Raw genomic sequence first — 13,420 nt, 5'->3', positions numbered from 1 at the left:
TGCTCCCATAGTGGTCAAGGATGGTAGCACAATTTGAGACGTCCTCTCAAGAAACATTAAGACAGCTATTGGTATTCATACATGTCATCAGCAAATGGTACAGTAGTCCCCCCCGCCCCTTATCTGCAGGGGAAACATTCAAAGACCCCTAGTGGATGCTCAAAACCACAGATAGTACCGAACTCTGTATCTTTTTCCTATACATACATGCCTATGATAAAGTTTAATTTATAAATTAGACACAGTAAGAGATTAGTAACAGTAACTAATAATAAAATAGAACAAATCTAACAATATACTTAATTAAAGCTATGTGAATATGATCTCTCTCTCTCTCAAAATGTCCTATTATACTACACTCACCTTTCTAGTAATGACGTGGGATGATAAAATGCCCACATGAGGAGATGAAGGGAGATGAATGATGCAGGCACTGTGATGTAGCACTAGGCTACTACTGACCTTCTACTGATATATCAGAAATTGGATCACCTGTTTCCAGAACATGGTTGAGCATGCGTAACCAAAACCATGGAAAGCTCAAGGGCAGAGAAAGGAGGGCTACTATATTTTAGGCTAATACAACACAGATTTCTTAAGCACTTTTAAGGGATTGAAGATACAGAAGATTGGTCCTGATTTAAAAAGAATATGAGTAACAACATCAAAAAAAAGTGAAATTGAAAAGGAAGTTTATAAAAGGAAGGGTTTTATCACTGTAATTATTTTGTGACTTGGGTTTACTGTGCTTAGCATTACAACTTAAACAATGCCAAGAATGATAGATGAGTAATGTATGTAATACAATATGTATTACATACAACCTACATATATATTATGTAATTATGTTATATTCCTATAATTGTATACAAAGACCTTAAAATACAAAATAAATAGTGAAGACACAATCATACCACAAAATCCACACTTAAACACCACTTCATGAATGGGGAGAAGTCTAATTTAGGCTCTTAGTTGCCCTGGGACCCTGGACAAGTCACTCCTTCTCAGGGTTAATCACTTCATCTCTAAAATGGAGCACTGTTACCCACGCTTTGGTGTTTTTGTTTTTTTTATGAAAGTTAAACTTGGAAGCACTGGAACCCACATGGGGTAGATGTTCAATAAATATGTATTGAATCTGAATGTACCTGCCCAACTTTCCCACTTCTAAGTGCAGCAGAAGGAAGCACAGAAGGAAAATAAACTGCTCAAAGTCACACAGTGGTCACTTACGTGAACCCAGGTTTCTTGACGGGTGTTTTCTTCCTACCTCCTTCCCCTTAAAAATCTCTATCCTGAGGCTAACCATGCCTCCCCTCTTTCCAAGACAAGCCAATGATGGCTCCTGCCCTAGTGTGAAGACTGCAAGTCCAAGACCTATCACAGCCCCTCACCTGCCCAGTTGCTTCCACAGTGGTTAAAGACGTTAGCACAGCTTGTGACGTCCTCTCGAGAAACATAAAGATAGCTATTGGTATTCATACATGCCATCAGCAAATGGTACAGTAGTCCAAGACCTTCTGCCAGCAGCACACAAAGGAAGCCACAAGCACCTGGCAATACACCCCACTGTGACTCTCACCTCCAGCAACACTTGGACTCCCTGATCCTCTCCAGGCATCTTTATTCCTGGATCACAACCCACATGTACCAAGGACAGACCCAAAAGCACTTTCCTAATATTTCCCATTAATACTGCAAGGGGATCTAGTATGCGTTAACCACGGTCTCATATCAGGTTCCCTAGAAGTGGATCCTGAAATAAGAATTCACATGCAAGTGGCTCATTAGGAAAGTACTTCCAGGAGAAACTGGTAAGGGATATGAGAAGCAACACAGGGAAAGGGAAAAAGCCAAATAGGGTGTGACTGCAGGAAAGTCCCATCCTCTGTCTGATCTCAAGGAGTGCTTGAGAATACAAATTAACCTCTGAGCTTGTCTGACTGAGGCAGGTGGGCTGTTCTTTCACACTCCTTCACCCATCAGTCACTGACTCCAGCAGCTCAAGGGCAATGTGCTGGAAGAAAACAGCAGGCGCAAGCACTTACAAGGGATGCACACAGAAGCTGGGGATGAGCACAGAACACAGTAAGGGTCTGTGCAGAGCCCCAACAGCATCCTCTACAACCACCGGCTCCAAGGAAGGACTTAAAGCTTGACTGTCTCAGATCTGAGCCCATTTGATCTTTCCAACCTTTCAAAACCCAGAAAGTGGAAAGTCAGTCTCTGTAGCCTGAGCACACTGTGCAAAGACCACCACCCCAGCTACTGGAATTGGCCAGTGATGGAACTCAGCAAAATTAGACCAATCAAGCTACTCTGGCACATTGCTCTCTCAGCAAGAATACTTGTTACCGCTCAGTTTGAAAATTCAATAGACATTGTGCTAGGTTCAAGGTACACAGAGTGATCAAGAGATGACCCCTGCCCTAGAGGAATTCACAGCAATGGGTAATCTTATAAATGGAAAATCTTGCCTGATTTTCCACTAAATACTAAAGAACACTCCATACTCAATGATATGTGTTTCTCTCTTCAATTTTACAGGATCAGCAACAATACATACCAAAACATCACACCATATTGAACTACAAAGAGATGCTACTTCATAAGAAATTAAAGGAAAGCTAAATGAAACCACAAGAAAGTAACACTACTTCTAACAATAATGATAATGATACCATGTGTGGGAGACATACAATCGAGTTTCTGAAGAGTTAAGTTCCTACATAAATCCCTTGGCCTCCAATTAATGCCCCAATATCTATCACTGCCCAGGTACTGCCATAGGATTTAACTGGTAATTTGGGGGACATTAAAGATATGCTAGGGCCATTATTTCAAATTATTATGTAACTGTACATATTTTAAACATGCTTTATAGGAGATGATACTTCAAAGGAGTAACACGTATTATCCTGGGGAATTAGTCAGATTATATTGTCAGATCTAATATCCAGTTAGAACTGCAAGACTTGAGAAAGTCAAGATATGCAACAGTGGCTCAAAGCCACAAACTGCATTAGCTTACAAAGACTCACCACCTCTTAAGAATTAATCTCTAGACCACAGAATTGTTTAGGGTCAGTACTAACCTCATATATAAAGTCTCTCATAATGCAAAACCCAGGCTTTTAAACACCATGCTGTAGTGGCAACAATTCAAAACCTGCTAACATTGGAAATGAACCACATGGTTCCAGGCGTCTCTATGGCTTATCCATGTCACACCAAAATCATACCTTCAGTGGCTGTCTCTAACCACTGTAATTTTATACTAACATAGTTTTCCTTCATTGTACATTAACACTATGTTCTAAAACAAGCAAATATAGAAAAAGTATATGTATTCATTATGTTACTAGTGATCAGTCAATATTTTAGTTATGGGAAGAGATTTACTTCAATCCTACCAATTATTGTCTAGATCATACCTAGTTCCTCTTGATATCTTAATCATTTCTTGGAATCTCCCATCTCACATGATTAATTCATTTTATGATATTCCTTTTAAAAAAATGTCTTCACAGTATCCAAGTGATTCAAAAGTGACTGACAACCAGAATGAAGTATATTATAACAAGCTTACTTTGTCACATGTTGTTTTTAGCAAAAAAGGGGGAGACAAACAGTAAGAAATCATGGAATGAAGATTTGACATTTTGCTAAGTTTTCTGGAGCTGTTTTTGCCATTATTACTGTGTAAATACATATTGTAAAGCATTTCAAATTCAAGAACCATTCCCATAAATACTTATCAATTTAAAAGGAATGAAAATCTCTTTTATAGTGAGGAACCCATGCTCAATTTAACTATCAAGTAAATGCAAGATTCATTTAAAACTATTATGTGTCAAAGTCTCTCTAGCAATATTCTCCAGAAATTACCAAATTAAATAATTCAACTACTTATAAAACACCTACTACATACAAAACATTAGATAGGTGTCAAGTCTAAGTAGTATTAGATCAAGAAATGAAATTATACTTACGGGTCTGTGTTCCACAAAACATACTCCATAGGGATTTAATGTTGAATAGTTAGTACAAGCATTGGCTGAACATTAAAAATAAGGCATGAAGATAAAATGGACTTTCACTGCAGTTTTTAATAAATTGAAAGGGAAAAGTAACATATACTTAATTAAAAGAGAAAGCCATCAATTGTCAAGATCATTTTGGGGTCCCAGAAATCTTAAAAATAACCCAAAAATGTATTTCTTACTTGCTGTCGATGAGCACTTCAGATAGCCGATTATTCACTTGATTATCACTCTTATGGCGAAACTGAAAGTCAAATGTTTGTGAAAAAAACACATTAAATCTTACTTTGTAAGCACAAATAGGAACATTGAAAATACTTTTGAGTTCATCTGTTTGTACAATATTACCATCAATCCAAACTTAGCACCATTTATGCTTACCAGGAACCCAGCTCCGTGTGTTCTAAATCTGAATCAATATCCTTCTCATTAACTCTTACCTGGATGTTACCAATGGAACAAGTCTACCCACATGCTCTTCTAATTCCCACACATTTTTAGGTGCTTTTAAGAAGACAATATGCCCTTTACTCTGTCACATGGTTCCAGAGAAACTATACATTTTGAAGTCTTCAATAAGCAATAGAAGCTTCCATTTTTCTTACATATGTGCTCAATACTTTATTGGAACATCAATCATTCTGTTTTATGATTTCTTTGAAGCCAAGAAATTACTTATAATAACATGTATTTTTACTCTCCAGAAATTCTAATTGTTAACAATAATCTTATGAAATACTGAGCATTTAGAACAAAACTCAAAATACAATACTGAACAACATTTGGTATGGATTTGTTTTTTATGCCCAAGTGATACTATTTCTTATTTTATATTCCAGTAATGTAAACATCTTATATTGCTTAGAGGAATCCAAATATTATGAGCCCTCTACTAAACTCATAAACTAGAAGCCATTCAGATAAGACTATCATCAAGACGAGTGCTTTTTCATTAAAAAAATTCAAAGTATTGTATCAATATGTTTAACAATATAAAATGCTTCAACCAGCCCTTCTCTTTTTCAGGATCTTTCCCAAACCCATTCCAATCTATTCTGCTATGCCCAGTGCATGCAATTACACTAATTTCCAGGTATAAGTTACTGTATATTATCAGGAAAACTAAGATATTTAACATCTGTTAACATGAAAAGATTTATAAAATCAGTAGAAGAGTAAATTAAGTCAACCATCATTGGCATGCAAAACTCTCCTTACCAACAGAACAGTAAAAATATTATTTTGTCTGAGGATATCACTTAATGAGGGTGCTGGATATTCGGTGTTTGCTCCTCTGTATCCACACCCCATCCTTCTCCACTCTGCCCTCTGTCATGGAAAGCTGACCTGTAAGAACCTTACCCTCCGGCTCCTGGTTGGGTTTGGCCAAAGAGTGATTCTGGCAGAAGATCAGAGTAGCCAGAGGAGAGTGAAAAGGGGTATTTTTCCCCCTGGCCTCATTCAAGCTGAGTTAGCAGTAATTCCCTCCTCTACAGATAGCCACAGCTGCCATGAGCAGCCCTCAGATATAGGTAACTGCTTCTCTCATTGCCCCTTCAGACCAAGAAGTAGTATTGCTATCCATATTGCTACACTACACTACTTCTTTGACCACTTCTCTTTTGCCCTTTTGTAAATAGGGCCTTCATTATTAATCTTTCTCCAGTCTTTCTCATTTCAGGGTGACATATCTTTTCTGTCAAGACCCTGAGTGATAAATATATCTAGTTATTGGACCCGCACATATTATCATAAAAATAAAAGCATATTCAAGCATTAACTGCAATAGAGACAAAAGAAGACTTATTATTTCATCACATCTCTATTGAACTGAAAATAATACCCAAAACTGACTAGTTGGGAATCACAGAAAAGGGCCAATCAGTTCATCTCCCTAAAAGCTGAGTAGCCTATTCTCTGGGCCTCAAAATAAGTCACTCTCACTTCAGCTCAGGTTTTGCCAAGAAGTCTTGGTATTGGAATAGATGGAGTCTGGTAGGACTAGAAAAGGTAGTCCTATGCCCAGGCTGACTCTTCTTGACAAGTTCTACTCTAGAAATAGACAGGCTTAGAGGGGAATTGCCCAGGGCAGAAAGGGAGCAGAGGACTAGCACTGACTGTATACCCACTGTGAAACATCTGTGCCACATGCTTTACACATAGCATCTCATTTTGTCCTTCAACAGTTCTGGGGTCACTAACCACATAATACAGATGAGGAAGGGTCCAGAAAGGGGGTTTCCCTCAATTTCATACTATTCAAACATAGTATGGTAAGGAGTCTTTCTTTGAAGCTCATGTTCTTTTTACTCTACTGTTTTACTCTTCTATAAAACGTTAACTATAATGAGTAAGGCATTAATGCCAGTATGTAGAAACTTAAGCATCTAAATGAGTATTATTTCCCTGAAAGATCAGCTACTGTGGAGAAGACATTCATTTATTCCAAAGCTGTCATTACTCAAATCATTGTTAAAATTTCCTCTCCTAGAATTACTTGGAACTTATAGCCTATTCTTCGGAATGTCCTCTAGTCTTTGAAGATGGAGCTATTTATCCTTTGGAAAAACATGAAGGGATATTTTATGTTTGGAAATATATAGAAGTTTCTCTTAGAAAGCAAGTAGGGCAAATATGTTTTTTAGGGGCTGAGAGATGGCATTTGCTTCCAAAGCTGGGTGAACACAAAATCATGAGATTGGCTTTCTTCTGTACCTTGTACACTGGCCATGAGGGCAATTCTTTATGATGAGCTTCAAAGTACTTTGAACAATGGCAACTTCACAGGAATGAATAAATTCCAAGCTGACCACTTTTAAGTGACATGATTCATTAGTATGAACAGGTCCTGTGTGTTAGTTAAAAATCCTGCCTCAAAGGTTATAGTCACAATGTTAACCATAAAATACATGAGGCACTTAATTAAAAATGAAGAGACTCAGGGGTGCCTGGGTGGTTCAGTCGGTTAAGCACCTAACTCTTGATTTCAGCTCAGGTCTTGATCTCACAGTTTGTGAGTTCAAGCCTCATATCAGGCTCAGCACTGACAATGCAGAACCTGTTTGGGATTCTCTCTCTCTCTCTCTCTCTCTCCCCCCTTCTCTCTGCCCCTCCCCCATTCATGCTCGTGCTCTCTCTCTCTCTCTCTCTCAAAAACAAATAAATAAATCTTAAAAAGAAAAAAGAAGAAGAGAGTTATATCCTATGTATCCTACAAATACATGGTATATAAAGACACACACCTTAGTATAGAGGGGTATGAATAAGGGCCAGTGCTCAAAAGCCACACTGCCCCAGGTAGATTATAAGTTAAGCCCTAGAACAGCCACCATATATAGCTTATAAAGCTAATAATAAAGATAAGAGGAAATCACAAAAATAATCTAAAATAAGAAAAATGGAACAAAGAATCAATGAGGCATACAGAAAATAACAAGATAAGAGATTTAAGTCTAATCACATTAACTATAAATGGGTTAAACATTCCATTAAGAGATTTTCAGATTGTATAAAAAATCATTACATAACTATATGCTATCTACAAGACACCCAATTTAAAGACATATATAGTTAAAAACAGACAACAAGAAATATGGGTATGAGTTCACAGGAGAGACCTAGACTAGGAATAAAAACATGTAAGTCATTGGCATACAGACAATTATTGAGGCTAGTGCACATGCAATCACCAAGGCTGAGAATATAACTTCTCTAATTTTAGATTATTTGGCTTCCCTGAGACCGTTTTTAAATTTTTGAATTTGAGTGACCTCCCTTGGTTTGTGCAGACTTCAAAACTCTCTACTGCCTATATTTCACTTATTTACATTAGTTGCCTAACTTTTGAAGTGATTTGACTTTGCAACTCCTGGTAGAATGAGCAGAGGATGTGAGAGCACCAAATATCTACCAATTCTCAAAACGTAGAGAACATTTGACGTAAGATAAATAATTCTTCACTGGGTAGAAGCAGGTTTGTGTTCTAATTCTGATCTTACCATTAATTGGCTGTATGATCATTAGCACATCACTGGTTCTTTAGAAACCTTGGTTTCCCCATCTATAAAATGAGGGAGTAAGCCTAATTATTCAAGCCCTCTTGCTTTTAACTTAAACGGGCTCTGGTTCTATGACATCTGTATTAGTCACTAAATAAATAGCAAAAGAGTTTTATGTAATATTAAGCAGGAGAGCTCCATTCAAAACTTTCAAATAGGTCTCTATTTTTTTTTTTTATTTGTTAGAAGTCACAACTGAAATTGAGAACTCAAGAATGCTCAAAAGTAAATACTCACATAGTCATCTGTGGCATCTTTGACAGCTGTCATAGTTATCACCAGGACCAAAGGCACCATGGTGGTAAACCAGGTCAAGGAAGAGATTTCTGGAATCAGCTGAAACAAACATCTCAAATAGTTTAGGGCTTTTAAGTTGGAAAATACATCTTCCAAATTTTGTCATTATATATAACACACAGAAAGTAATAGGATTATATTTAGTTATTTGTACAAATGTAGAATAACTTTCAATAATTTAAGCATTTTCATTCACATATAAGACACACAAAAGTATCACTGACTGTGCTGACTGTCAGCTCAGAGCCTGGAGCCTGGTTCAGTGTGTGACTCCCTCTCTCTCTGACCCTCCCCTGCTCACGCTGTCTCTCTCTCTCTCTCCCCCCCTTAGAAATAAATAAAACATTAAAAAAAAATTAAAAAAAAAAAAAGAGTAGGATGGATATGGTCAGTGTACGGAGATCAGGCCCTAACAAAAACAGCTCTAAACTAAATCAATTTTATACAATAGCTTCCACATAAAATTTTTTAAAAAAAGAAAAAACTCAAGAGCCTCTGTGGTACCAATAAACACATCAGCCTGAGTGGCAGAAAAGCTAGATTGTTGTCCTAGTTCTATCACTGACTCATTGTAAAATCTTTACACATCACTTAACCTTCCTGGACCTCATTTCTTGATCAACAGAAAAAGGCGGCTGGTCTAAACCATTCCAGAGCCTCCTTCAAGACATAAAATTCTGCGAGCAAGAGCCTTTGACAATACATAAGAAAGCCATTAGAGCAATGAGCTCAAAATTCTGGAATGATGTAAAGTGTTATATAAAGAAACCAAAACCAAATTCATAGGGGGCAACAAAAGAAATCTTGAATTCCAAAGTCTTTTTAATAAATTGTAAGGTATACATTGACTTTGGGGTTTTTGTTGTTTTGTTTTGTTGTGCCTATCCAGCATACAGTTCTTCTCAAGTATACCTTAGGGAACTATCTCACTCCACCTTGCACTTTCAGTCCATCCAATGTTGGCAGATTCATTCCCTCCAGCTCCACATTTTGGCATGTGATCTAGGTCAAGACAACCATGGCTACAAATTCTTAAGCCACCATGATTAATTTATGGATAGCAACCTAACTCAGCATGGTCCAGTGAGAGCTAATCCCAAGATTTGATGGAACAACCAAAAAAGAAAAGAAAGATTCACTCTCTTTCTCTCTCCCTCTCTCTCTTTTATGTTGGAGTTGGAGCCAGGAAAAAAAAGGTCTAAAGCTTTCAGGGACCACCTGGTAGAGAGGGCCTGCCTGAGAGTAAGGGCAACATGGACGAAAGCAAAGTCACACCCTGGGGCACCTGAGTGGCTCAGTCAATTAAGCAGCAGACTTTGGCTCAGGTCATGATCTCACAATTTGTGAGTTTGAGCCCCAAGTCAAGCTCTGTGCCGAAAGCTTAGAGCCAGGAGCCTGCTTTGGATTCTGTGTCTCCCTCTCTCTCTGCTACTCCCCAACTCGTGCTCTGTCTCTCATTCTCAAAAATAAATAAACATTAAAAAAAATTTTTTTAAGTAACATCCTATTGAAATAGCCTGCCCATGTATCCAGTCATACACAAAATGAGAAATATTCCTAAATATATTCCTTTTTTGCATAAACCAATTTAGGTTTCTGCCATGTAGAGCCAAAAGATTCTTAATACAGTTATTCAATTAAATAAAAATAGTACTCAAAGCTATTAATCTTGACTGCACACATTTAACCCATCTTTTTACCTCCTAAAATTAAGACAGAGCCCAGCACATTCTGAATGTACTACTTTGGTCTGATTAAATTACTCTAAAAGAAACACTAGGTAAATAACTGGATATCATGAACTGTTTATATGTATGTGCATTCTTTGATTTATGCCTTCTTTTCTTTTCTAAAATATCAGTAAAAGCCAAAATTTTTATTTAAGCCCAAGTATTAGTCAGATGGGAGGAAAAAGAAAGCTTATTAACTACCAATTAGCCTCTCAAAACTGTAAAAAAATAGTCACCTCTACAGTGAGATAAGAGTCAGCATACATAATTCATTGTATATACACATACATATATAAAATATGTTATTGTTCTTAGATGCAAATGAAATTTGCCCCGGTAGGTTCCGCTGACTACTACTTAGCTAGACTGCCTCAACTCTGGTAACACCCAGACTGTCAACACGAGAGGGAGATAAAGAAAGGAAGAAGGCTATGAACAGTAATTATTAGGCTCTGGTTTGGTTCAAATAAAGTGCAAGGCTGCATTCTAAAATGACCTCAGTGTTTAAAATGATGAATGTACTAGTTTTTACCCATGCTCGGCCCTCCCACATTTGTGAAGAGAAACAGCAATAACAACATTCAAAATCTGATAAGAATGGTTTTACCTCATCATGAACGTCTAGCTAAGTAAATTAAAAGTATTCATATAATTTGAAAAAGTTAACAAACAGATGATGAAGAAATATAACCTAAACATTACCTGTAAAATCAGAAGGAAAAGAAAATAGGCATTTGCCACTCTTTGGAACTGTTCAAATAAATTAATTGGCAAAAAGGTAAGAATGCTGTACTTGGATGTGTGGATACGATTATCCTGAAAAAGAAATAGCATCATGTTAGATTGGGGTAAGGCATTGCTCATTATCAAAAATAGCTCTAGGGGCGCCTGGGTGGCTTAGTCGGTTAAGCGTCCGACTTTCGCTTAGGTCATGATCTCGTGGTTCGTGGGTTCGAGCCCCGCATCCGGCTCTGTGCTGACTGCCAGCTCAGAGCCTGGAGCCTGTTTCAGTCTATGACTCCCTCTCTCTGACCCTCCCCTGCTCACACTGTCTCTCTCTCTCTCTCTCCTAGAAATAAATAAAACATTAAAAAAAATAGCTCTAAAACTTAAAAGGATGAACATGAATTATGCCAGAGTGAGACAGATAAACCAATCACCTAGAAAAATTTTAAGTTCTATGTGGCCCAAAGTCTTCATTTTTCCCAAGAGGACACTCTCCTGATATAGGTGAGATTACTGTCCAATGCCATAAAACAAGTCCAATGCCATAAAACAAGCCATGACTTAAAAATGTATCAAGTACATGAGACAGCATCTGAGATTTTTTACTCTTCTGTATTTATTCATTTGGGAAATATTGCTTGAGCTCCTATTCTATTCAACATTGAGCTTGTGCTTGGACCCATGAAGTTTGAAGAAACTTCAGGGACCATATGGTCCACCTTCCCATTCTTTAGAACTCTGACAAGGGGATCCTAGTCAGGTCTTTGAAAGTCTTCTGTGATGGGAAACTGACCACCTCACAAAGCAGCCTGTTTCTATTTCAGAACTGGAATTGCTAGACAGGTCTTTATTATGAGAAACCCAAATCTGCCTCTCAGTAACTTTTTACCATGAGCTAAATTCCATCCCCCAAGTCACCTAGACAAAGTCTAAGCCCTTTAAATGTTGACAACCTTCAAATATTTGAAGACCACTCCTAGGATTCCTCCAAATCATCTTTACTCTGATCCAGACATTCTCAAACCCCTCGGCCACTCCATGATTTGCTTTATAGACATCTCTTCCTGGTCAGTTTCTTCTAGATCTATCCCAGCCGCTCTTCATCTCTCAAAACATGTTACCCGGAACCAAACACAACCAATCCAAGTAATCCAAGTACAGTAGGGACTCTGATGTTCTGTGTTCTGGAATACTGTATTAATATGCCTTAAAATTTCATCAGCATTTTGGCAATTGTATCTCACTGTTTATTCATCGAGTTTTGATGAACAAAAATCTGTAGATCATTTCTTCATAAATCACTATGAAATCAGGTCTCCCCTTCCTAAACATTTACTGTTGATTTTCTTAAATATTGGTCTTTTATATATTCCTATTATACTAATCTAATAAAAAAAATAATTTTGAATACAATTTTGAATATCTTAAACTATTAAATACTCCTCCCAGCTTTGTGTCATCAAAACATTTCAAGGGCACCTGGGTGGCTCAGTCAGTTAAGCAGCCAACTTCACTCAGGTCATGACCTCACTCTTCGTGAGTTCAAGCCCTGTGTCAGGCTCTGTTCTGACAGCTCAGAGCCTGGAGCCTGCTTCAGATTCTGTCTGTCTGTCTGTCTGTCTCTCTCTCTCTTTCTCTGCTCCTCCCCCACTTGTACTCTGTCTCTCTCTCAAAAATAAACATTAAAAAAAATTAAAACAATATCAAACACATGCCTTTATTATTGTTCCAAAGCTGTATAGACTAATACATTACAAAGGACATGACTAAAGACCCCCCAAAAAGAAACAAAGAAGAAAAACAAACAAAAAACAACAAAAAAACCATTTTTAGTTTTAAAAAAAAATAGCTTTTCCATCCACTTATATTTTAAAACTCAGCCTCTGTGACTGGTTTTAAATGAAACTACACTAGCTCCTAGTAATCACTGCTACCTGTATAAAGAAAATATGGTCCCCTGTTAAACAGCCATTTTTCACATTTACCTGGAATCAGTGTGTCTAGCTCTGTGCAACGAGCTGTGGGAAAGTAAGAGAGGTGCCAAGTGGAGAGTTCCCAGCTTAGCTGGTCTGATGCATAGTCATGCATTGCAGGCTGTTCTGTAAGCTGATGATGACAATTTTGCAGTGAGCTATCTACTCAGGGTCTGGGCTGGAAGAAAGGCTATGAGATTGTGAGAACTGTCAATCACGAAACATGTTTCTGAGGAAGGGACTTGGAGAAAATAATAGGCAGAATGAAAGCTAAGAAGAAAAAAGCATTTAACTAAAAAAAAAAAAATCACATATTCTTAACTGTTTTATATTTTCTTCTAAGTTGAAACTAAAATGAGGTTCAGTCTGTATCTTGTAAAAGGACAGATGGAACATGTGCTGGGAAGCTCAAAACCATGACAGGAATTATAAAGAAATTCTCCTACAGAACTGAATTCCACATAGGTGAAAAGACAATTATGTGGGATAAAGTGCTAATGCCAAATGGGGACTGTGATGATTTTCTCCTATTGTTTACCTTGACATGTAGCAATGATTGTGTTGTTCTTCTGGCTCTGTTGTGACTTAGT

The 13,420-nt window shown here is 37.5% G+C and overlaps 1 protein-coding gene across 3 annotated transcripts in view; it reads right to left on the bottom strand.

The window, feature by feature from the left end:
• The window catches only part of ATP8B4 (ATPase phospholipid transporting 8B4 (putative)), a 232,666-nt gene that overhangs the window by 150,541 nt on the left and 68,705 nt on the right, over positions 1–13,420 (bottom strand). For all 3 annotated transcript variants that reach the window (XM_077764430.1, XM_077764428.1, XM_077764429.1), the window contains exons 4-6: positions 10,834–10,947; positions 8,342–8,440; positions 4,229–4,290 (exon numbers count right to left, since the gene is read on the bottom strand). In XM_077764430.1, coding sequence (XP_077620556.1) covers positions 4,229–4,290; positions 8,342–8,440; positions 10,834–10,947 — 275 coding nt within the window. The remainder of the gene's footprint in view (positions 1–4,228; positions 4,291–8,341; positions 8,441–10,833; positions 10,948–13,420) is intronic.

This window comes from Crocuta crocuta, unplaced genomic scaffold, assembly GCF_008692635.1.
Source record: "Crocuta crocuta isolate KB4526 unplaced genomic scaffold, BGI_CrCroc_1.0 scaffold102, whole genome shotgun sequence".
Classification (NCBI taxonomy): domain Eukaryota; kingdom Metazoa; phylum Chordata; class Mammalia; order Carnivora; family Hyaenidae; genus Crocuta; species Crocuta crocuta.
The sequence above is the reverse complement of the archived record's forward strand: the minus strand, read 5'-3'. Positions and strand labels throughout refer to the sequence as shown.